At 36.2% G+C, this 26,742-nt stretch overlaps 1 protein-coding gene across 1 annotated transcript; it reads left to right on the top strand.

The window, feature by feature from the left end:
• Positions 1-1,288: 1,288 nt before the first annotated feature.
• PCMT1 (protein-L-isoaspartate (D-aspartate) O-methyltransferase) lies at positions 1,289-24,129 on the top strand. The gene is made up of 8 exons (XM_058169761.1): positions 1,289-1,600; positions 9,277-9,381; positions 13,678-13,709; positions 15,564-15,668; positions 16,361-16,481; positions 17,469-17,554; positions 18,421-18,643; positions 23,341-24,129. The coding sequence occupies exons 1-7, from the start codon at positions 1,354-1,356 to the stop codon at positions 18,598-18,600; spliced, it is 876 nt and encodes a 291-aa protein (XP_058025744.1). The 5' UTR covers positions 1,289-1,353; the 3' UTR covers positions 18,601-18,643; positions 23,341-24,129.
• The last annotated feature ends 2,613 nt before the right edge of the window (positions 24,130-26,742 follow it).

Genomic DNA, 26,742 nt, shown 5'->3' with positions numbered 1-26,742 from the left:
CCATGTAGTCACCGATGGATTCGCCCTCCATCTGTCTACGTTCTCCGAATTCAAACCGCTGCACGTATTTGGACGGCGTCGGCGCGAAATGGTTCTTCAGCAAAGTCTGCAGAGTCGGCCACGATACCGATTGTATCGGCGTTGGGTCTGCCAGGGGTTCCCCAATCTCGCTGACCTCCGCCCACAATGGCTTAAGAAGTAAGCCCGTTTGCGGTTATCCGGGATCCCCTGTAGTTCGTTGGCTTCTAGAAAGCTTTCGAAACGGGTCATATACGTTCCCCATTTCTCCTTGACCGGGTTGTACGGTGCGGGTGGCGTGTTTGCCATTTCCGCGTTTCTGCCCTGAGTTTGCTGGGTTCGGAACTATCGTGCTTCAGCTCGGTTCTGGTTCTCCTTAGCCTCGAGATCCCACCTTCGTCGCCAATGTTAAGTTCGGGAAGTAACGAGGCTGGAGACCAGGGTAGTGACAACAGCTCTTTAATATAGGGTGAACCCAGCAACAGGCTGGGCGAAAACCCTCTCCTTTTATATAGTTCTGTTGGAGGGTTTGACCAATCAGCAACGTGCTGATTTCCCGCTCAAATATTTAAAGGTACAGCATTAATACATAACAAAAATCAAATAACATTTCAGCATTTCTAGCATGTCAGTACTACCTTTTATGGCAATTGACAACATCGGAGTCATTATTTTTCACTCAATCCTCATTCTATGAAACTGGAGATGAAAGAAATACAACAGAATAGTGGGAAAGGTGATCATTCTGAGGAAAAAAATGCCTGGGTCAACATTAATTTGAGAAGCAGCTATGATCCTGCCTTGAGATGCTAGTACAGCATTTATTTGCTGTTTTACACAATCCATGTTCAGCGGATGTATCTATTACAATTGCCTGTGTCTGCCCACTTTGAGTCATCCGCTATCACACTGGTGAAGTCCACACAACACACTGATCCAAGACTGCATAGTGTGAACACAGCGCACTATTTATACAAAGCAGGTGCACTGCTTTAGTGCACATATAAGACGCATATGGCTGTTTATATGCCTACAAGCAGTGTTTTAATTTAGCATCACCCTATTTCAAGTGTTTGAAAAGCATTTTTGTAAACTCCAAGAACCTTCCCTCCTCACATCCCAAGCTGCTGTTCAGTTATATATAGAATTGTCAGTCACATGCTTCCGTTTAAAGGAGACATCTTCTTCCCCCCCCCAACGACCCCACCTTTATCCTCCTCCTCAGTCAGCACGTCTAGCCCCTCCCTCACTGAATCGCCAGTGTCCCCTTTATTCGGTTAACTGCGCCTGCGCATACCGGTCGCGGTTGCCCGGCGGCGGCAGCGGCCGTTCAGAATGTCGAGGGCGCCAGGAGGCGGGGGAGCAGTCCCTCCCTCCGGCGGACGCGCAGCGGCAGCCGCTGCTGCGGGAGGAGAGGAGGCGGTGCCTGTGTCGGCGCTGGAGGTTGTGTCCTTCCTGGGGAAACTCCTGTGCGCAGTCGCGGCACTGAAGGCGGCTCTCTACCTGCTCCGCAGAGTCTGTCTAACCATGGCCTGGAAGTCTGGAGGCGCGAGCCACTCGGAGCTCATCCACAACCTCCGCAGTATGTGTGCGCGCCCGGCTCGGGGGAAGAAAGAAAGGAGTGGGAGGAGGCAGAGGGAGGGGCCAGGGCGCGTGCTGCCCATTCTTGAAACCCGACGCAGGCATGCACGCACCCATCCTTAGCTCCCAACCGTTGCTAGGGAGTGACCGCTAGGATTCCTGTTGGCCCTCCGCGTCGCGCGCTGGGGCGAGGGGGGTGGGGGGCGGCGTGGGGAAGAAAAAAAGCCAACTGTCACTTGGCGACCTCTGGAGACTTAAAGCGGGGGGAGGGGGGCGTCGTCGTGAACTTTCCCGCTCTCGGCTGCTTTGCGGGGCGAGGATGGAAGGCGCAGTTGTACTCGCTGTACTCGCTTGCCTGTCGGGCGTGTCTCTTGCTGCGGGGAAAGCCTGTTTTGAGGGCAGTGTCCGCATAGCTTCGCTGCCAGGCCCGGTGGTGGGAGTAGCTCCCGGAGCCTGCCTCCCCGCAAGCTTTGCTTTCTTTGCTCCTCCCGTGGACTTTCTTCTGCGCCGGGCGTTCGGTTCTTCTTTCTATATACGGGTCTAGCTAGGGATCTTTAGGGCTGCATGGGTGGTGAAGGCTGCGCATACGTAGTTTCCTGAATTCTGATCCGCTGTTAATGCGTGCCTCTTAAAAACGGAAGGGGGTCCTGATGGTACCTCTTTTAAGTTTCTAGTCCGTCAGGTTGCCGAGTAAGGAGAAAAAAGTGCTTTTCGGAAAGCGTGGCAGTTGGCCTGGCTCTTCTGTCACTTGCTTATTATTATGCAACCATTTCGGCTCTTAGAGTGAGTCTTATCAGTTATTATAATGAACTTCGTTGGCTTGAGCTGCCAGCTTGTTGGGAATAAACATGTTGCACATTGTCATATAATAAGAGAGCTAAACAGAATAGGTAATGCAACTATAATATAATTTTATCTAGGAATCTGGGAGTTTAAAGGCATCCTGTGAACTTCTTTATTGTTCAGGGCATTTTTCAGAGAAGAAGCACGTATAAAGTTCCTGGCCCTCCAGATATGCCTTGAATAAATAGTATTTTGGTGTAATTCCTTATGAAACATTGAAGTTTATGTTTACAGGACTAAGGTAAACCCATTTGCCAATTAGGATTCTGGCCCTTCCATTCAGTGAGATATTCAGCACAAATAAATTTGGTGTAATAATATGTATCCTTGTTCATAAAATGAAAAAAAAAACACATTTACAGCAAACCTAGTCTGCTCTTTTCATTTGGCTTCCAATCTGGTTATACTGTCTCATTTGTGATGATACTGTAAATGAATAGGGTAGAAATGCAGACAAGTAATAGCAAGAATAGGAGGAAATGATTTGGGTGTTATATTTTATCCCATTTCTTAATTTTTAAAAAAAGAGTATAGTGCACTTAAGCCTTAAACATTATAGTGCTTCAGGTTTGGGACTAGCACTGGGGAAGGCTTAGTCATGGAAACTGGGCTATTCATTGTTTCTTGGCCCAGTATAGAAATAATTAAAAGCCCTATGTTACTAGTCAAATATAAATATTTTACTTTCTAACGTATGTAACCTTTTAGATCTCACTCCCTGTCTTTTGAAGTTGGGAAAGACTATAATAATTTATACTCAAATATCTGCATTTTCCACAATATAGAGGTAGTAGTAGATATTAGTTTTTTACTTTTCCCCTTGATGCTGTAGGAATAAAAAATTAAAAGCTCTTTCTGGTATTAATGGGGTTTGCAGTTGCTAAATTGAGCTTAATATTTGCTTCAGTATCTAGTGAAGTATTTGCAGTCCTCGACTTATGACCCCAATTGGGACCAGAATGTTGGTCACTAAACAATGCAGTTGTAATGTGAGAAATCACATGATTGCATTGCTTAGTAACCACAATCTGCGTTGCTGTTGTTAAGGGAATTTTACCAGCCATTAGCAGAGGACTCACCACAATCCAAACCATTTTGAGCTTCAGTAAGTTAAGGAACTGCCTCCACGTCTTCCTATCTTACACCTATCTCTGCCCTTTTGACTGCTCTTGTGGGGCAACAAGCAGCTCCAGATCTGCATAGCCATCCCAGCCCATTCTTGGTTGCTCTCACCACTCTGCGCCCCACCCAGGAGAGCAGTGCAAGTAAGAATGCTAGGCAACGGGGAAGCCAAAAATGGTTTCACCCAATGGAAAAACTTGGGGTGTGTATGGTGGCTCAGGAAGCCACATGTAACCAGTGTTAATTGGAGAAGCTGAGCCATTGCTGCCTTTTACTTTTTCTTTGCAGCACAAAAAGAATTTGCCCTGGGAAGCATGATGCAGCAGTTCAGTTCACACCTGAACATGACCTTTTAGGGACCGGTACTTTGCCCTTGGATTGGGAGATAAAGTGGCAATGCTGGTCTATGGGAGACTGCATTTGTCTTGCTGTCAAGCCCCAATCACACATTCATTGACTGCGATGAGGATTCATTGCTTGAATCCTCTTTGAGGTCTTTCTTCCAAATTGGAGGGTTGTATATGTGTGTGTGTGTGCGTGCACGTGAAGGATGTGTGGAACTCTGATTCTAGTTTAGTTTGCCTCGTTCCTTTGGATCTTCCTTTGGCAGCAGGTTTTTTAAGGGACAACCTAATGTCTGCAGATGTAGACTAACCATATGGTTGGTGAAGTGGGGATGCTTACTGCTTTTATCCTGGAAAAACCCAATAGACAAATGAGGGTTGGGAAGAAGAACTCAAAGGCACAGGAAAAAGCAGGTAGCAAAACCAGATCCTAGTTTGACACAGTTCTGCTGGATCCTTTCTTTGCAATCCCTGGGCAGTTCCGATCCATGGATATAGTCAAGATGGCTTTTGGGTACACTGTAGCTCTGGGGCTTCTTGCTACCTGCAGGGCAGAATGCACAGTGGCCAAAAGGGCAGAGATAATAAGGGAGATGGGTGACGGGAGTTGCAGCACTCTTGTGATTGTAGGTGTGGGCATTCTAGCAATCACCCAAATTTTGATCATGTGACCATGGGGGAACTGCAGTGGCTGTAACTTTGATTATGGGTCGTAAGTTTGTTCATTGCTTCTGTAAGTTTGAATGATCTCCAAATAAATGGCCTTATGTTGAGAACCATCTGTAAATACGTAAGGTTCTTGGATCAGATTCTAGCATGATAATGGTTTGAATTTTATAAACCCATACTTCTAGTGGTTTGTAAGTTTGCAAGAGTAGTAATGCTATTTTGCAGATTCTCAATGGCATTGTCATCTTTTTAAAACTGATTTAAGAACCTTAAATGTATGGACACCCTATGATCAACTGGGTTATTATTTCAGATATATTTTCTTACCAGATTCCTCAATGGCTTCAATAAAAATAGAGCTAATGTACTGCCTTCATTGGAAAAATTCGTTAAAATTCAGGAAGATATTCAGAGATGCATCTGCCTTGCAAATAGCCAAAGTTGAATTGTATAGCACAATCAAACATCAGGAGCTGACCATAAGAAATTTTTATGATATTTTGTATTATATCATAAAATGTTTAATGATAATTTTATGATGTAAATTTTTTTATAAAAAATTACCAAATTTCAATTCCATCAGAGTCAGAGGTTCTAAGTTCAGGATTTTGGATTTAAGCTGTTTGAGGTATCCTGGCTCAATAAGTCTTGCCCTACAGTGTACCATTTTGCCCAGTTAAATGTTACAGATACAAAAGTTTTAGTAGTATATAGATTTAAAAGTTATGGAATCTATTAATTTTGAACATATTGATAGTAATTCCAGTGATTAGATAAAACTTGGAAGTTTATATACTATAAATATGTAGGCAAATAATTTGAGATTATTTTTTTAGGAACTGAATCATTACATAAAATATTTTTTCAACTCCTCTTACTTATTTATATCTCACAAAAGCTTAGGAATGTTTATTAAAACAAACCTAAATAATCCTTTGGTACAAAGTACCAAACTGATAGTAATAACAATGGCTTGGAAGTTCTGCTAAAAGTAAAGAACAGTACTGTAATGTGGGTCATATGTTACATAGCTATAATTTTTGCAGTGTTAATATAAAATTGGTATTATAAATTAATAATTTTAAGGATAAGCTTAATGTGTTCCTTTCCTTGAGTAGTTTTTAATGTTTAACAACATTATGTTTTTTCTCTCCTGAGCAATTTATGTGGTACATGGCTGCTATTGTACCAGGAGACCAATGGCATAATTTCAGACTTGGTGGAATCTGAGATAGAAAACAAAAATTATTTGTAGAAGACAGACCATAGCTCAGTTCATATTCATATAGTCCAGTGATAGTCAACCTGGTCCCTACCGCCCAGTAGTGGGCGTTTCAGCTTTCATGGTGGATGGTAAGGGGTCCGATACTGAAGCACTTTCCTTTTTTTAATTTAATTTGAGTTTTTAAATTTTTTTTCATAGGATTATTTAAAAACATTTTCATTAGGTTTTCATAAAATTCCCTGTGACAATTTAAATTTCTGAAAATATACGATTTGTATTAGTTCACGTTATGTAAGTGAAACTAAATGGCACTATAGTGCGACCGCAAACAAAAGAGCCTCGTCCCAGAATAGCTCGCGCATCTCCCCCCCATAACACCCAGCTGTAACAGACAAGCAGAGCTGGTAGCCGGCGCCCCCTCCCCCCAATCCAATCCACGATGCGCGAGAGGCATGCGCAGACGACGATACACGGCATAGTACTGTGGAATTGATGGGCGGTTAAAAATTTTACTACAACCAGAGATACAAAAGTGGGCGGTAGGTATAAAAAGGTCGACTACCCCTGATATAGTCCATATTCTTTACAGGCAAAAGTTCTCCATTTCAGTCCTTGTCATAGTACCTATGAAGACTAGATACCTGTAGCAGAAGTTCTCTGAAATGTATTATAGTAAATAACTATAAACTTAATTTCAATATACACAATCTCATGTTTTAAATGTTGCAGAAATCATTATTTTCTAAATAATATAGGTCTATAGTTTATAGGGAGAAGCAAACTTTTATCAATCTTAAACTGTGGAAGCCAATCCAAGAGGCAAATATCACTGGAACAAATGTGAAGCTGTATTTTCTAAGACATGCCTAGCTATTGTACATAGCCATAAACATATTTTAAAGGCCACCTCATGTTGCAACTACATTCTGGAACTTTTATTTCCCAAAAAGTAATGATGGGTAGCAACTGGAAAATGTTTCATATCAACAATTGAGTTGGATAGACATCAACCTAATTTGATTTTTTCTTCTGTAGTGCAGAATATAAATTATATCAGTTGCCTCATACCTTCCTCAATGAGAATGCTGTTGACATTTTTTAGTGAATGCTTTAATGAGATAATGAGCCATTTATGTATTTGATTTATATCGCCACTCAGCTTATGAAAGCAGCTGTTCTTTAGGAAAGCTAAACTGAAAAAACAGTGATAACAGATTAGATTTACTTGGCTTGATATTATTAATAAACTGTGTTTTTTTTTAATTTATTTATATTGGTTTATGTAAAAGCAACATTATTTATTTGCATTTTTTCTCCTTAATGTATTTATTTCATTTTATTGTTATACTATGTATTTGAATTTTTTTGCTAAATAAAATCAATTTTGTATTTTTTTTTGAGCTGCAGCTGTGTCTGTGTCATTTGCAGCTCTCAGAATCTGAGTGCAATAGAATGCAGACTGAAACATTCTGGAGGCTGAATAGAAAAGCTGAACATATGGAGAAAACAAGAACAAGGAAATCAAATGGGCATCAAAATAGAATAGACTATGCTAGCAAATGGAATGTACTGTATCAATGTTATTCTGGTACAATGGGGGCAGGCATTACGGACAGTTTAAGAAGCTAGGATCAAGCATTTTTTTAGTTCGTTTTCATTTTTGTAATTTGTATATTTTATCTCACAGTAAGCTGCTCAGAGTTAGCTTGAACCACATGATGGGTGGCAAATAAATATAATAATAATAATAAATATAATAATAATAATAATAATAATAATAATAATAATAATAATAATAATAATAATGATGATGATGATGATGTAATGCTGCTGCAGAAATCAAGCAGTAATTTTTTAAATAAAAGTCATTGGATTAAAGGCAGAGTTAAAACTAGGAAGATTTATTAAAGTGTTACAGTGCCTTAAAGAACAAATAAAGCTGCAGGTTGAAAAACTGGCAGGCATTGTTCCTCTAAATCATACATTGTTCAGAGTCCAGACAATGTGATTCTAAAGAACAAATGAAGCCATAGACCGGAAAAACATTTCACCAACTCTTCTGCTCTGTGTTGCTCTGAAAGCAGCTGCAAATCATACCGGGTTTCTATCAGTGTGTTGCCTTCAAATATCAATGGCAGATTGACAACAGCAATGAAAACAGTAACTTCTCAGAGAAGTCTGAGGGCCTCATGTGTTTGGACCATATTATTTTTCCTCATTCCAGAATAAGAGTAAATAAGAGCCAAGGAAGAAGCCAGCCAGCTGAGCTTCCTCCCCACCTCCACCCCACTCATGGGAGGAATATTGATTTCTCTCTTTGTACTTTAATTCATAAATGTTAATGTCATTTGTGAACTGATTTTAAAATATTTGAATCTGAAATATATGTGTGTGTATAGAATATGCACACCGACACATAAACGTCTATATGTTTAAAAAATAGGTAGTTTATCACAGTGGTACAAACTCAAAGGTACTTCATGATTATTTTATAAAAATTGGTTTCAAAACACCAGAAATTTCTTTTCTACATTTTGCACATAAATTGATATGAAAATGATCAATAGATTTTCTGCTAGCTATATTTTTAAGGGCTATGGTTGTAAAAATGTAATTTGCCTAAAATCCACCAGAGGCTTTGTAAGAATAAATGTATGTGTAGTTACATTTTAGCATTTCATATAGTATTTATTTTATTTATTTATTTATTAATCCAATTTCTATACCGCCCTTCTCCCGAAGGACTCAGGGCGGTGTACAGCCATATTAAAATACAAAAATACACATAATATAAATAACAGATTTAAAAAACATTTAAAGCAAATATATTAATTGGCCAGATTGCTAAAATGGTCAAAGCCTACATAAAACCCTTTAAAATTTAAAAGCTATAATTAAAATACATTTAAAACACATTTAGGCTAGTCCCGCACGATTAAATAATAAAGTTTTTAATTCCCGCTTGAAGGTTCGGAGGTCGGGGAGTTGGCGTAACCCCGGAGGTAACTCGTTCCAAAGAGCTGGTGCTGCCACACAGAAGGCTCTCCCTCTGGGGGCCGCCAACCGACATTGTTTGGTCGACGGCACCCTGAGCAGGCCCACTCTGTGGGAGCTCACAGGTCATTGGGAGGCTATCGGTGGCAGAAGGCGGTCTCGTAGATACCCCGGTCCTAAGCCATGGAGCGCTTTGAAGGTGGTCACTAACACCTTGAATTGTACCCAGAAGGCTACCGGCAGCCAGTGCAAGCCACGCAGGATAGGTGTTATATTGGAGCAACGTGGTGCTCCCTCTATTACCCGCGCAGCCGCATTCTGGACTAGCTGGAGCCTCCTGCTGCTCTTCAAGGGGAGCCCCATGTAGAGAGCATTGCAATAGTATATAAACTGAATGCAGTTTAAACTGAATGCAGTTTAAACTGAATTTTAATAGCATTAATGTCATTACATTTTGACTAAAATTTTCCTTTTTTTCAGAAAACGGAATAATCAAATCGGATAAAGTATTTGAAGTAATGCTTACAACAGACCGAAGCCATTATGCAAAATGCAACCCATATATGGATTCTCCTCAGTCAATAGGTATAACCACATATATAGTCTGTCAGATTAACTATCTAAATGTTTGATTTTCTTAAAGATTCTGAATCTGAGTCTGCTTTCTGTATGCTTCAAAATGTATCATGGTTTTCGAAAAAGGGCAAAAAAAGCTAAAATAATAAAAATATACTGGATTGCTACAAGAAATTAGTAATGCGGAAAAACAGCTATGGAAGAACATAATAGAAATGTGTGGAAATTAATATTATAGTGTAGGAGTGCTGAAATGTGTTTTCCAGATAGTACTGGAAGTCATTTTTCCAGGCCCCAAATTAATTATTTAGAATTCATGCTTCCAGATGGTTATAAAAATTATATGATGCCAGATTTGTCAATGGCACTTAGTCATCACGATCAGATTCAGTCTCTGTGTTCTGAGGCAATATAAGTGTAGAATATAGAATAGAACATAACAGAATTGGAGGTCTTCTAGTCCAGCTCCCTGAATATTTCTGAATGTGTGGAACATATAGCAAATCATTATCTTCATGTTCTGCTTGTGACTTGTTTTCATGAATGTTTTGTCTGTTGCTGTTGGAAGCAAGAAGCTGGAAAAATAGATTCATAATCTAATACTTATCAGAAACCTCTCCCACATTTATTCACATATATTGATTTCTTTGTGATGCAAATTCTGTGTTCTTGGGTGTTTGCCTTTTGCAACTAAGGGATGAAAATATGGATTGGATTAATGTATTGCATTTAGTTATAATTAAATTTGTTTGGTTTTGATTTAGTGTATATAAAGCTGTGTGGTATAAAGCTACCATATAGTGGTAACTATGGTTTATAGTATTTGCCCAGTGTGCAAATGAAGCAGTTGGGGAATCAGTATAGTTAGTATAATTATTCTCTAGCGCTACCTTTTCTTTAATAATAACTTATTAATTATCATGAAAGTTATAATTTGATAATAATTTGAAGATACTTAGATTCCCAACAAAAGTTTATGGTTTCAGCTTGAGTTTGCAATACTGAAACAAAAGGAAAAAAACTTTCTCAATATTCACGACCTAGTTCAGGAGCAAAACTATGTCAAGACAACACAATGGTTGGTTCAGTGAACTTTATAATGTTCTTAATAGGCTTGACCAGCATACCTTAGAAAAAGCCTTTTCCCATACTCATATTCTCCATTGAAGTCTCTCAAGGAGACATCAGAGACTATATTTGGAGGTTTTTAAATTAAAAAAACAATTAGTGCCTTCTCATACAGAACCAAAAACTTACAGATTTCAAAATATTTTAAGATGATTGCTTCTTCAAAATCAGGTGTATTGGACAAATCCTTTGCTGCACGAAGTGGGAACAGTAGTAGTTACAGAAAGATTTTTTTCATAACACCAAGAACATATATCATGGAAAACTGATTATACGGAAGTATAAGCTGTTTTTGCTGTATGAATTAGAAGAGTGATTGCATTCCTTCATTGCAATTATTTCTTTGAGTGAATTATTCAGCAAGCCTATGCCTGGATTCACACATTGTGTCAAAATGTGTTTTGTTTGGTTTAGTGTAATATATGAACTTTGGGGTACTATGGCCCAGCCAACTTTTCACTTTTTTTAAAAAAAAAGTTATGTCTGCCTGTCTGTCTTCATATAAGTCAAACAAACCACATTTTGACTCTGTGTGTGTGGTTGTGTATAAAATATATAAATCCAATATATAAATGAACTTTTATTAGTATTGACATTTGGTAGTGGTAGATAGTTTATAAGTAATTTAATTTTCTTTAATGCTACAAACATAGGCTTTCAATGGGGCGACAGGTGAGGGTAAATGACAATACATACCTCCTGATGTTTAACAAACGACAAAATGTATAATTGATGCATCAGTTACTATTCAGTAATAATTTGTGTAATGATGTATGTACTTTTATTTTGATGTCGTAGTTTGTAATAAAAGCCTAAGAATAGATGCAAATATAGTTATTTTACTGTATTTTTTGGAGTATAAGATGCACCGGAGTATAAGATGCACCTTAGTTTTTGAGGAGGAAAATTGGGGGGGGGGAATCTGTCTACCAAGTATTCATCTGACTAGCGTCCTTAGCCTGGTCAGCTTCAGCACATTAGTTCGCTCGCTGGTTTTGAAGTTGGGGTTGGTTGGGGCTAAAAAATAGCTTCTAAAGCACAGCTGATCATCGGAGGGAGCAGTAATTAGGAAAGCAGCAATGCACGAAAAACAGTTTCAAAAGCACAGGTGATTGTTGGAGGGAGTTCCAATGACTAAAGTAGGCAAAGTGCAGAAGGGGCAAGAGAAGGCAGCAGCTGTTCCGGGTAGCCATTTTGGACACCGTGCGTCGCATTTTCAGCGATCCCCGCAGCTTTGAAGGGCTCTCAAATGGAGCATTTGGAGGCTGAAAGCACGACACACCGGTGCCCGAAATGGCTACCCAAAAACACAAGCCATTGTTGGTGGCAATCTCTGCAGCCAGGAAGAGGATACACGGAGGCCAAAGGGGGCGGGTGGGTAGAGTTACATTTTGAGTATAAGACATACCCAAATTTTCAGCCTTTTTTACGAGGGAAAAAAGTGTGTCTTATACTCTGAAAAATAGGGCAATTTTAAATAATTGGAAAATACTAACAAATGGCTTCAGAATTAATTAACTGTTCCATCCAGAAAAGTTGAAGCTGCTTCTGTCTTTGATTTCAAATTTCTGCTAGTTTACATTTCAGGTCAGTTAATTATTATTTTTTACAGAGTTTGATATTTTTTTCTGAATGTTGCTGGCTCTTTGCTGTAGAAAACACATTCTTTTTTTATAAGTATCAATGCTAGAATTTCTTTTCAGCAGCCTGGATTCTTTGCCAAATATTTATGTATACTTGCTAGGAAAATTGTGCTAAAATATGATTTTTCTGTAAACTTCTGCCTCCATACCACGATTAGAATTGGAGCAAATAGTGGAGCCGATATAGTGAAGTTAGAATATTTGGGGCTGGGAGACTTCATTTAGTTATCTATTCTGTTATGAAACACTAATTATTTCTTAGCCTAATATATGTAACCACATAGTTGTAATAATAACATGAGAATGGGTGGAAATGCCATATCCTTCTTTTAATTCCTGAAGAAAAGGAAATGTAATTAAAGAAATGAAAATAATAACTTAAAGTTGTATGCATTTAACAGGGAAGAATGACATAAATTACATGTGAAACAGCAAAAAAGAAAAATATGACATTAAGGCTCGAGTATTTTATGTAATGATTTCAGTCAATTTCACTGAATTTAGTTTTCAAACAAAGCTTATTTAAATGGAAGGCAAGTTGTTGTTTTTTATTTCCAGTCAGTGTGGTTATTTCTGATCTATTTTTATCCCTAAGAAAATAAATGTTATACAATAGTTGTGGAGCTTATTAAATAAAGAGAATTTCTTAGCCTACATGTAGATCAGGGGTGAAATCCAGTAGGTTCTGACAGGCTCTGGAGAACCGGTAGTGGAAATTTTGAGCAGTTTGGAGACCTGGTAGTGGAAATTATAAGTAGTTCTAAGAACCGGCAAATACCACCTCTGGCTGGCCCCAGAGTGGGGTAGGAATGGGGATTTTGCAGTATCTTTCCCCTGCTACGCCCACCAAGCCACGCCTACCAAGCCACGCCCACAGAACCAGTAGTAAAAAAAAATGGATTTTGCCACTGATTTAGATAATGAATAAATGTCCATTTGTATCATTTTTATTTTACTTATAGGAAATTAAAACAAAATATTAATCACTTCCAAGCCAGTGAAAACAATAACTAAAATTGTTATTAAATCAATTCAAAAAGTTTGGTTGAAAAAGGTCTTGATATTTTTTCTTGAGGCAATTTCTAATAAATAATGCAAATGCTAAAAATACAAGTATGCTGAAGAGGACATTGTGAATATGTTTAAATAAATAATTAAAATCTGATGGTAATCAAAAAGATATAAGTCAAGGAGATGAAATGAAAATAACAGCTATGGAAATAGTATTACATAGTATTTCATTGTAGAAAGTTGAAAAAGAATGTAAGGGAAAGGATGCAATTGCCAAGAATATCAACATGTTCATGTACATTAAATCACTAGGAATTGAATTTGATTCTGATACTTTATGAATATTTAGCACAATAAATATCAGTACAACATTTCCCAATCCAAGATCATGTTCTCCAGTGATACTTGTTTGTTCTTTCCTACTCATTTAGTTATATGGTAGCTGGCTGAAACATATCTGCTAGCTGAATCTATTTACTTGAATATGCTTGATATTATTCAGAAAATTTTCTTTGCCTTGTAGGATTTCAAGCAACAATCAGTGCTCCACACATGGTAAGTCTTAGGTTTCTAACTACTGCAATTCTTGCGTGCTCATTTTAACTGCCAATGTATTGGTTTTAAAGTAATGAAGGTCTTAACGTTAACCTCAAAGATTGATAATTTATTGTTACAGAAGTCTCGAATATTATGAGAGAGGACTCATTTAATATTAGAATGTAATGTACGTGTTAATCCTGTAAATTTCACAGGTCTATTCATTTCAGAATGAATCAAACCATTTCCAGAATAGCATATTTTTGTCCTGCTTTGAAAAGCCTTTACAAATGTAGTTAGAGGAGTGTGTCTTTCTTCTGTTGCCTGCCTACTTTTTTTTTCATTATGTCATCCTGTTCTTTATTTACAATTGCCTAAAATGAAAAAGATCTTGGGTGCTTCAAAGCGGACAGCATCTATTGATACCAGCCAAAGGGATTATGCAGTTATTACATAATTCCTCAACAAATTTTCTATAGTTTAATAAAAAGAAAATAGAAAAAGCTGTAGGAAAACATTGAGAAAAATAGAAGACGTCATCTGAAACTACTTATAAAATTACCTGAGTGAGACAGATTGACAAAAATATAGCCTAGAAAAATATCTTTTAACATTTCACTAGTACTTTTTAAAATTGTTTTACTACTTTATACATTAATGAAGTTCATGGAGTTGTTTTGAGAGGAAATACAAGTAGCTCTTGGGTTATATCCATTTATTCAAAGTTCAATGTCACAGCAGCATTGAAAACATGTACTTACAGCAGTAGTGGGGTTTAAACCCTATTGCTACTGGTTTGCTCGTGGGGGCGCGTGCGCGCAGAGACGTCCAGGCAGGTGGATGGAGCCTCCCGCCACCAGTAGCAGCCCACACTGACATACAGGTGGTCCTGGCACTTAAGACCATTGCACATTCCCATGATTACATGATCAACATTCCAGCTCCTGGTGACTGGCCTGCATTTACCACTGTCACAGCATCCTGTGATCACATTCTCCTGCCCTGCACAAACTATCTTTGCTTCAACTCCCTTCATCTGCCTAACACCCCCCCCAACACTTCCCTTTTGGCTGCCCTGCACAGCATGGTCCAGATGAAGAGACCACTGTATGCTGCTGCTGCTACAACCCCCAGCTGGTTATCTTCTCACCTCCCTGGTTCTCAGGCTCCTTTTTCGGCTTGCTTCACTTCAGCAATCTTAGCCTGCACATGTTGTACATTTCTACCCCACACAAAGAAGTTTGTATACTGTCCTGAACAAAGGAAGGAGCTCTATTAGAAAGGGAAGGTGCTGGACCACAAATCCTCTGCACCTTACACTTCGGCTGGCCAGGGTGATCTGCCTACTGGGCAGTGAGATAATGCCTCCCCCTTGGCTACCTGGCTGCCTTGCCTTGCACTATACAGTTATCTTCTGGAAATAGGCTTTATTGATGGTTTTTGTGTTTTAAGCTTTCTTTAGAACATTTTTTCTAAGTCTAGGGTCATTTGGCATTGGTATTTTGCAAGCTTATGGATTAAAATTGGGTAGCTCCAGATGGAAAGGGGGAAGAGGATTTTAGAAGTACTCTTTTCTTTCAATAGGCAAACTGTTGTGTATTCAGAGTACCCATTTCAGATGTAGTAGTAAAGCCCTGATCTTATATTAGATATATATTTTAATTGCATTTACTTAATTAATGAATTTTATTAGTTTGCCTTGAAATTTTACTGTAAAAACTATGATGATATTTGAGATATCCATCTGTCTGTTTCAGTTTAAATACTGTTTTCTTTTTAGCATTTAAAAATATGTTTAAATCTTTATAAAAACAGATTTAATGGTGGGCAGAATCAAATTAAAATAGGGTTTTTTTAATTCTTTTTGGTTAGCATGCATATGCTTTAGAACTACTATATGAACAGTTACATGAAGGAGCCAAAGCCCTTGATGTAGGATCTGGAAGTGGAATTCTTACTTCATGCTTTGCCCGGATGGTGAGAAATTGATTTTATCAAATAAATGAAATGTTTTGTTTTTGTTAATTACTCTGTTTTAATTTTTAGAGAGCTTTAGAAAGCGGTTACAAGGGTTTAGTTTTTTAAATTAAGAATATTCCTTTATACTCATAAAGTGTTTTTGCACTTTCACTAGCAGTACCCAAGTTATCTGGTCTACAAAATATTCCCTTCAAGAAAATGCATAAAACTGGAATAGCTAAAACCAGCTAATTGACTTTCAAAAGTTAATCTCACCTAATAGTTAAACTATTTTGAAAGGGAAAAATCCTAAAAAATAAATAGTAAGAATAGTAAGAAATTCCAAGTAATTTATACGCTAAAGTGTAAATTACGCTATATCTCATTCAAAACATTTCAGAATTGGAAATCAAGCAGGCATTTGGGGTGCTGTTCATCTCCTGTGACAGTAATCTCTAGACTTTGGAAATTACAACTAGCAACATTTATTTTTAGTAATAATTTCAAATGTTTGATTCTACCTAGTCTTTCTTTTGTTTGTTTTCTAGTAAAAATATAAGAACTGTTTCTTTTATTGATTGAAGCCATTGGTACCCTTACTACATCTTTTCAATGGCATCTGTGTTGGGGCAAGGAAAGCTGGCAAGGATATATGTAACTGGCAACATATTTTACCTGTATGGATAATAATCCTTTTGATTTTGTTTCAGGTTGGTCCCAAAGGACAAGTTGTAGGAATTGATCATATTAAAGAATTAGTTGATGACTCAATAAATAATGTCAAAAAGGATGACCCTCTATTGCTGTCTTCAGGAAGAGTGAAACTAATTGGTAAGTACTAGAAAATATTACAATGAAGTAAATACAGATTACATTGCATAGTGTAGCATTTAAATTTTGTGTTAATAAATTAGATTACATTCTCTTGTTCTTTTTTTTTTAATTAAATAAATTTATATAACTGCTTGATCAAAAAGATTCAGGATGGCATACAGATAAAAAAAAACCCAAAACAGGAATGTATTTTTTTTTTTTGCAAAAAAAGCAAAAAATTATTACACACACGGCAATTACACAAACTGAAGACAGCTAGAATAATCAGTGAAAATAACACATCCTGACTAACAGAGAAGGAGAACAGCTAGTTTTAAATGCTTGGGGGCCCTCTGAATTTTGCTGGAAATGCTCTTCTTTAAGTCAGTCATAGCAACAAAGAGAAAACTGTGTTTTCCCAAATGACACTATTTAAACAATGGGACCCTGTTCTTTACCATAGACTGTTCAAAGCAGATGATATCTCAAAGATTCTGGAGGTAAACAGCATTTTTTTGAAAAGAACTATTAGCAAACAATCATTATGAACTTTTGTGGCCTCCAAATCTGACTTACTTGTAGAGCACTTGAAATCTCTCTTTTTCACAAATATTTAGTTAATAGGTACTTGAACAAGGTTGTTTATTCCTTCTGGCTAGTGTTGTGAACTAAAACGGACAAGGACAGCGGTTATAGATTGTAAGTTGTGTTTGTCTATGAAACTTATTCATATCATTGTAGACAGTGCATTATGTTAGAAATATTTATACCATGCTATTCTCCAACCTTAATCATTTGCACTATGAATTCTAGTTGGTAATACTATCAAAAATTAAATGGCTTTTTTTTACTACATTTGAAGTTTCATGTCAACTAATTTTGATATTCCATAAAAATGTTTAACCATTAAATAGAAATTTAGTGCTTTGACCAATAATATTAATATTAAATAATATTAATATTAATACCAATAATATTAAATTCTTTGTCCTATTTTTCTTTCAGTGGGGGATGGACGATTGGGATATCCAGAAGAAGCTCCATATGATGCTATTCACGTTGGAGCTGCTGCACCTGTTGTACCACAAGCAGTAAGTAATACATGTATGTATGTATGTATGTATGTATGTATGTATGTATGTATGTATGTAATGGGAGTAATGAGCTCCTGTTACTGGTCCCAGCTTCTGCCAATCTAGCAGTTTGAAAGCACATAAAAAATGCTAGTAGAAAAATAGGGACCACCTTTGGTGGGAAGGTAACAGCGTTCCGTGCACCTTTGGCATTTAGTCATGGTGGCCACATGACCACGGAGACGTTCAGACAATGCTGGCTCTTCGACTTTGAAATGGAGATGAGCACCGCCCCCTAGAGTCGGGAATGACAAGCACGTATGTGCGAGGGGAACCTTTACCTTATGTATGTATGTCTGTATGTATGTCTGTATGTATATATGTATGTGTGTGAGATAGCTGTACTTAGCACCAAATCTCTTAAGTAAAGAGGGTTAAGAATTTGCTTACACATGGTTTAAATATGTTTTAATTGATTTCTTAATAGCATGAATATATTGCAGAGAAGTTTAATTAGATATACTAAACTTATTAAATCATGTTCCTGGAATTTGAGGCTATAATACGTTTGAGTTTTAAAAAGCTTTTAGCAGCCCCAGCTCAAATTCCATTCATTTTTATATAGGTTCATGAATAAGATGAAGGTTCGACAAGTTGCTTCCTACTTCCTTTCCTTTTTAGTTTCCCCAAATTTATATTTCAACTATGATGGGATAAAGAATAGAAAGGGGTTGAACTGTTCTTCTAATCTTAGTAGGCCTGAAAACCAGTCAATTTTTCAGTACAGTAATTATTGCAGTAGGAATTATTTTTTTTAGTTCTGTATGTTGCAAGACTGTTGCTTTTATAAATTGTGATATTAATAATATTTGTTTAATTTGTAGCTTATAGATCAATTAAAACCTGGTGGAAGGTTAATATTACCTGTTGGGCCTGCTGGAGGAAACCAGATGCTGGAACAATATGATAAGCTAGAAGATGGCAGTGTCAAAATGAAACCTCTGATGGGAGTGATATATGTGCCTTTAACAGATAAGGAGAAGCAGTGGTCCAGGTGGAAGTGATTTTCAGTTCAACTTTCTTCTTCCACATACTTGCATATACAAGGTGAAACGGTCTTGATTCTTAAGAGGGTAGCTTGCCACTGCAGCATCTGTTGTCACTACTGCTTTATGCTTGATTATGCATTGGAAGTTTTTCATTGCTGCATAACCATGCAGTTTTTTTAATGTGCAACATTAAAAAGTAAAAAAAAAAAAGAATTGCATCGATTGCATGTTATTTCAGTATAATTTATTATTTTTTAAAATTCTGTAGTATAAACGAAATGATAATCTCCATTGCTTAAAGGTATTCCCTAAATTTAAAGCTCTTTTTTCTTCTTAGGTCTGATTACAACAGAGAGAATAAAATGTAAAATGGAATTTGGAAACCTCAGTAGGTTCAGGAAATAATGAACTCAATTTATTTCCCAGTCATTAAAAAATGAAACACAGCTCAGAAATCTAGAGGAAACAACATAAATGATACATTCTAATTTCAACTAAGCTGTTTTTAGAGAAGCATGTTATGCTTACAAAAACTGCTGAGCCAAATTCTTTATATTAAAATGTATCAAAATATTACTTTTAAGTGTGATAAATATTGTGTGGTCTTCTTCAAGCTGACAGATTATTCTTCCTTTTTAACTAAGTTTTTAAAAATGACTCAGATTATTTGTCCGCTAATTACCCAGTAATACAAAGCAGACATAAGTATAGTCAGCATTAAACACTTGCCAGTTATTAGTTTATAAATAAGTAAACCAGCAATCTCACGTTGTTACTGGCCTAGAATTGATGTAATATTGACTTTACCAGTTGTAAAGCACCTGTGCTCCATGAATTCTTGAACTGTGTAGCAGTTGAATTTACTACAAGTACAGCAATTGTTAATACTAAATGTACTACAGTACATTTTACGTGATTCCATGTTCAGAGATCTAAATTCTGTGAAGCGAATTAATCATTACTTTATTCATAAAATATATCCATATCCTGTGCTTGAAGCTACAACACAGAGTTGAGGAGAATCCTGTGATAATAGTGGAAGATGACTAATATGGTATTGCATTCCATCCTCATTGATGTGTATTGGTCCTTCCATGCTTTTATATCTAGTGCAGGCTTGTAAGATATTATTTATTTCAAAGCTTAGCATTTGCTTAATATATTTTCATAACCAATTACTTCCAAATATATTTTTCTTATTGTTGCTATAATTAATTTTCTGTATGGGGGGGGGAAGGGGACAAGCCTATACATATCTATTTTAGGTAACACAAGTGTTTCACTTCGTTATAAATAAGTACTGGTAACAGATGGTGCTCTCATTCATCCTGCTCTCAGTTGCATATCTGCTTATAATATCATGACTGGTCTTAGACAGGAATAGGCATTTTTGAAATATTCTATTGTAACTTGGAACAGTAGCTAATAAGGGGGAAAATAAGGAAAAGAGAGAGCAAATCTCTATCACGCTCGTAGTTATAGGGGAGATTGCTGTCTAATCTCTTATACACAAAATTATTGCTTTATTTTATGGAATTATGAAAGTGGCTTAAATAAACTTTTCTGAGTCATGCAATAGAGATATCTCATTTCCAGAACCTGATGACATTAAGGTATTCTGGGCTGTATGTCCCAAAAGGCCAGCTAAAAAAGCCATGGGAAGATACTATGAAATATAATTGTAGCCCAAAACACACAGATGTTAAGATTGCCTTTCCCACTTCAAATGGTACATTTCATTAGTCATCAAATAGTTTGAAATAACTTCACAGACATGAATCATACATTTTTTATTAGTTTCAGCATAAACTTTTAAATTTTAATTGAACCACAGCAAAGAGAATTTGAAAAAAAAAGTATCTTGTTGTTATTCAGCTTCTGAATTATACATTGCTTGTACAAAGCAAAACTTAAAACTATTGCATACAGTATGTGGTGACTAAAAAAAATACTAATTTGTACAGAATCATGATTGCAAGTTACAACTTTAAATGCATAATCCTTCATGCTGCTCTTGTTTATCTTACCCTTATTGTTTTTTTGTCATCATTATGTTGCATGTATCTCTGTCTGCCTTCTTTCCTTTTTGTCCTATAATTTGAATCTGGAATTTCCACATATTCCATAATTTATGCTGCCCTTTTCTCTTCATTGCACCTCCATCCGTGTTATAATAAATGGCTATCAATTATGGCTAAAGTATAATGAGAGCTATGGCTAATGAGAGCTTTTGATTCATAGCTGAAATTTAAGGGTCCTTGGAAAAGAACCTTAGGCAATTTTGAGAAATTAAAATTGTAATTTTATACTCATTTCCCTTGGAGTGGGTACTATCAGATTCAGTGTATTTGATGCAGTCTTTGTTCCCATTTATGAAAAAGTTTTATTTTTCCTTTGGGCACATGATGCTTTCTGAATTTCTTTTCTAAAATATATTCAGAAGTGAATTTTGATGCTTTGGGATGAAGACCAGCAAAGGATGTATCTTTTTGTCCATGATCCACTGCTTCTATCGTGTTTCCCTGAAAATAAGACCCTGTCTTATATTTTTTTGAACCCTGAAATAAGCGCTTGGCCTTATTTTCGGGGAGGTCTTATTATTTTAGGGCACATGGAGGAAACCAGAGGAAATGGCAGGGACTGGCTGCGCATGCGTTTAAATATTTTCAGGAAGGGCTTATTTTCAGGGTGGGTGGCTTATTTTAGTGCATGCGCTCAAAAGCCTAATTGGGCTTATTATCAGGAGATGTCTTATTTATGGGGAAACAGGGTAGTGGATAGAAGAGTCCTTTCATTTGACAGATCACTAACTCTAGATTCAGCCCTTTGGGATTTACTGCTGAGTAGATTCAGATGTAAATTGAATTATTGTTTCTTTGAATTTTCAATATTATCCCAGACTATTACTTTTGACAGTGGCAGATTTTGACCACTGACTTTCAATATTATTTCTAAATGAGAAAATTGCCCTAAATCTTATATTATTATTTAAATTTATATTTTGAGGGAGAGGTATTTTTAAAATGTTAGACTTAAAACTTTTTATTTTGGCAATCTGTCATATCATATGTACTTATCCAATGGTGTCAACTACTCAAAAAATTGTGATCCTAATTTATGTGAATCTGGGAAAGACAAAAAAATATTGGAAGTTGGAAGGTGGTGGTATGGAATCTGCAGCAAATATAAATATCTGTCTACTGAGTTTAATTTTGTTCTATACAGTATGTACTGCAATGGGCATATTTCAAAATTGATTTAGACCTCATTCAAAAGCATGAACAGCATCCCTGCACTTCATTTACAGTATAAAAGTTGATGTGATTTCTCAATCTTTTGTAAAGCAGTAATGGTTTAGGAGTCTGTTTTCTTATCTTTCATCTCCATTCAATTATCTCCTTTGGTTCAGTTTTGCATGTGTTGGTCTATATTAGTGTACTGTACTTGCAAGTATGTGCATTTAGGATTGTGGAATGTATTGGCTGTCTATGCATATGTGCATGTAACAGTTATGCACGCACGCATACACGCCTCTCTGTACCAATTGCTTCTGTGGGCTGTTTTATATATTTGGTATTGGGGTCTAAACTGTGTAATCATATATTTAATTTATATTTTGAAAAGTCTTAAAGGCAGGAGTAGTACAAAATCAAGTAAAAGTTTTCGGTCACTATTCTATTTTTTATTTATTTATTATAAATTGTATTTAATCTCTCTTATTATAGAAGCTGCACATCCTTGCTTTAAAATCTATCAGTAATATAGTTGTTACTTAAACTGGTTTGATACTTTATATTTGAATAAGAAAACCATTTTGCACATCACATAATATTTTATCATTGAAATACATGCAGTGTAACTGTCCGTGCTTAGAAGCCGTTGTCCTTCTGCCAATAAAGGTGTCTGTAGCAGAGGGCAAGTAACATTTCAAATCTGAGAGGCTGCAGTTAGAACTAACATTTTCAAAGCAGAAACACTGGGCCATATTAATTAATAATTTGCTTTTGATAACCAATCCTATTTAATGTTATTTAAGATGTTGGGGAGTAGTAGAAATGATGAGACGGGGATAACCTTTTTTCTTGCTGCTTTTTTGATCCTTTTCCACATTAAATCTAATTCATCTTATAATAGTTTTCATTTGTGTAGGCAAAATCCAGTTTCTCTAGAGGGAGATACTTTTATCAAAATTCTGCAATAAAATTTAGAACTCAGATTTCCTTTTATGCAGCCTTTTGCACAGGTATCGAGTAATTGGAACATAGTTGCAAGTGAATCTCTACTGTAAATAGTCTGCAGCAGGAGTGGGTTCTACTTACCTTTACTATTGGTTTACAATGGGATTGCGCATGTGTTTCTGCGCATACGCAGATAGTTGATGATGAGGTCCGGGTGGGTGGGCGGAGCCTCCTGCCGGTTTTCCTACCGGTTCACAAGTACCAGACCGAACCAGGGACAACCTACCACTGGTCTGCAGATAGCTACAACATTCATGTCTTCAGAAAAATAAAGTAGTCACATAATTTTTTTAATTGATGACATTTTTACTGACATTTCCATGAAGTATATGAAGGGATAAGGAGTATTTCATTTAAAAATCATATTTTGCTTTGTTTAATGTGACTATTACTTCGATGCTGACCATTTGGTTCAGTATGTGAATCTTAAGTTTTCAGCAGTATCTGAAAGTGAGCTGAGTTTTAAGAAATATATGTGAAAACTAGACTTAAAAAATTTTTTCTTTCGATTTTGCAGGGATGAAATATAAAAGCTACAACATCTGATCCAAACATAGTGTTAACAGTGGACTGCTCATCTCCAATTCTTAAAAGCTTTTTCCAAACCAACAGCATTGCAGCTTGTTTTGGACCGTGTTACACTGTTATCAGCATGGAAAAGTGGTTTTGTTTTGTTTTTTTTAATTTTGTTGAGGTTTAATGCGAGTTTGATAATGGACTGATGGAAAAAAATTAAACCTGGGCAAATTGCTTCATTTTAATATGCCCTTATTTTCATCTGTTAGTGATATATGTCTGCAGATAAGCAGATGTATCTGCAATTTATCTCCTTTTATTTTTCAATTTGGAAACTTTCTAACCATTTCAGCTCCAGTGCTTGTTCATCAAACTGCTTACCTGCACTTTCTTATGCTATCTGCACACTTAAGATTTGTGTTCAGCTGACTCCTAGATCCTACTAAAATGAGATGAATTTCTTCAAAGCTATCAACGTGGTATTTATAGACTAGCATGTAGCATATACAATCAGCAGCTTTTCTTCTCATACAGGAAATCAGACATGTATATACACTTGGAAGCATCAACAAGGATAACATTTATTTTATGTTGCTGTTCAGGACGGACATAACTAACATAGTTTCCCTCCTTGTAGCATAGCTAAGAAATTCATAGTTGAGTATTAATTTTAGCTGATTTACAGATTTGAAGTATCTGAGTGTAATATAACAATTACTGTGTAAGTTATGTCCTAATCATTGAACAGTTCACAGTGCTGCTTTGCCAAATAAAATCAAAAGCAAAAAGGTGTGGCAAATAATGTTTTCAATAGAGATATCTTGGGTAATTGAGAGGTTGCTAAAATATTTCTACCAGTAGTTCACTTTCCCCAATATGGTACTCCACGGTACTCATCTTGCATTGGAAAAACTGTACTGATCAACCAGCTTCAGAGTTTCTGCAATGTCCCAGAAGACATCTACAAATATTATAAAGAATAAATAATCCAACCCACCAACTTTTAACAGATACTGGGATAGAAGTGTGTGCTTTATATTCAACTGTTATTCCACATGATAGCAATGTCAATTACATTGATGAATAAGCCTACACATTTCTATAACAATTTCTGAAGACTTTTGTCTATTAAGTTCAGTGAAAAATGAGTATGCACACTTATCATATACAAGGCAAGCCCAATGATTCTGATTTTTAAAAGCAATTCAAGTTTAAGCCATCTTCATAGCAATAAAATGCCATTTGAAAACTATGTGAATACACCAAAGTGTTAATACTGTATCACTGCTGATCTAATTGGGAAGCCATTTTAGTGTATTGCTTTGGACAAAATAATTTATTTGGGATTTGACTAGAATAACTTTGAGAAAATGGAAGCCTTTTAAAAAACCCTTAATCCCAAGTCTTCTGAAAGAGATGCAAATTCTGCTCTTTCCCTAACTAAATAAAAAGAACTATTCTCCCTCATTTTCATTATCACCAATTAGAGTGACAAAAATATATTTTATTTAAATAACCCAATGACCTTCTATAAATAGTTTCATACATTTAATTTATCATAGTTGTTTAACAGTTGATTTGTTGTCAATGACTGTAATTTATGAAGCCATGTAACATTTTATAGACAAATATATATGGTAGTAAAAAGTAACCTGAAATACTTTGGGTGTACCATTATTTAATTTTCTAGAACTACTACTGCATATAATGAATTAACTGTAAATAAATAAATATTTGATAATTATAGAGGAGTCAGCTTTAAAATGTTACTTGAATTATTGAAATCATGACTTCATATGGCCTTTATAAAACATAAGCTAATGCAGGTTTGAGGAAATAGTGAGGTATAAGCATTATGAACAGATTTTAAATTTAAAACAGTTCATGTTGTTACACAGTTCTGGGAAGAAATTTGCTATGGCCAGTCAGAAATAAAAAAGCAAAAAAAAAAAAAACCTTTGAGGGAAATAAAGAACTAATTGTTTTGCAGATAATATGAATCGTTGGGCAGAATGTTGAAATCTGGAGATGAATATACTGGCATTGTGTCTGCAAGAACTGCTCTTCGTGTTTTGGTGTTTAAATCCTCAGCTTTCAATTAGTGGCACATATAAACCATCAGAAAACAGAAGAGGATGGACTCGCCATTATATATAGACCTACTAAAATCTTTTGTGTTATATGTGAAAATAGAAAAATACTTTTAGGCAAGCCAATCTTTATTATATATTATTTTTCTGCTTTAAATTGACTTAAAAGAGTTCTAGTCTTAATCAGTGTTTCACAGTGTGTAATGACTCATTTTCCTATTATTCTGCAAAAAGATTGGCGCACAGTGAAGCATAATTTGACAAAGTATTGTATTGAACAGAGAGGGCTGACATAGGGAAGGTGGCAGGCCTGAAGGCTCAAAGGTGAAAAGATGACTTGGAACCCTGACAGAAGGACAGTACTCCATTAGTACTGAAATGGAGGATGTCTGAAGAAAAAACAAGTTGTGATGATATATTAAGCAGCAAACAACACTTGTGTTGATATGGATCAATAAAAATAGGAGATTTTATCTTACAATTCTAGCTTTTCCATGTTAGGTTTTAATGAAAAACCTGACTATGAGCATGTCAGTACTTTTTGATGATTCTGTCACTCCATTTTATTCAAATACCTCCATTCATGCTCCAGTCCACTGGAGATGAATTAGGAAGCACATCTTTTTATTACTTAGGAAAAGATACTGCTTTTATAGAACTAAACAGCACTTTGGATCTGAGGAGGAAAAAGGCTTCAAAGCACATAAAGGCATGTATGTAATAACTCTTGACAATTTTTAAAGCAGCTGTGACTTTTCCTGGAACTGTACAATTGTCCTTCATAACTGCAATCCTGGGAAAAGACACATTTAGTTTAATGTGTTGTCAACAAGTGCTATGTTCAGGCCTGTGCACACTTAAGTTTTTTCCCCTTTGAATCTGAAATGCTTTACAATCCTAATTATTTAGGAAGTAGCTGTCACATTTAATGTTGTCTTTATCTCCAAATCCAGATGAATCAGCTGATTTTAAAACTACAAAATCAGCCTTTTTATTAAATGCTCAAAATTAATAAAGTTCTCAAGAAGTTGAACCTAGATATGAAAGGTATGACTTAAAACAGATTTATTTCTTACGTTTCTCAGCTCAACATCTGTAATGTAGTCATTAAAATAAGACATACCAAATTCTTGAATGTCTTTCCTGAACTGATTTGTACCTGGTCCCTCAGATGATAACACATTTATATGTATGGTGAAGAGAAAAAATAGCTTACAATAACTGATACACAGAATAAATACTTCGCAAAATATGCTTAAACCAAGGCATACTTTTAGTCCTTTAGACAATTGGATGAACTTTTTAATTTATGA

Source organism: Ahaetulla prasina, chromosome 1 (genome assembly GCF_028640845.1).
Source record: "Ahaetulla prasina isolate Xishuangbanna chromosome 1, ASM2864084v1, whole genome shotgun sequence".
In the NCBI taxonomy this organism is placed as follows: domain Eukaryota; kingdom Metazoa; phylum Chordata; class Lepidosauria; order Squamata; family Colubridae; genus Ahaetulla; species Ahaetulla prasina.
This window is presented reverse-complemented; position numbering and strand designations above follow the sequence as displayed.

Bases quoted from the DNA above. Each gene is read 5' to 3' on its own strand.
- PCMT1 (XM_058169761.1), top strand. From the start codon at position 1,354: ATGTCGAGGGCGCCAGGAGGCGGGGGAGCAGTCCCTCCCTCCGGCGGA. The intron at 1,601-9,276 runs GTATGTGTGCGC...CCTTTTTTTCAG, and splicing joins GCTCATCCACAACCTCCGCA to AAAACGGAATAATCAAATCG. The intron at 16,482-17,468 runs GTAAGTACTAGA...TTTTTCTTTCAG, and splicing joins AGGAAGAGTGAAACTAATTG to TGGGGGATGGACGATTGGGA.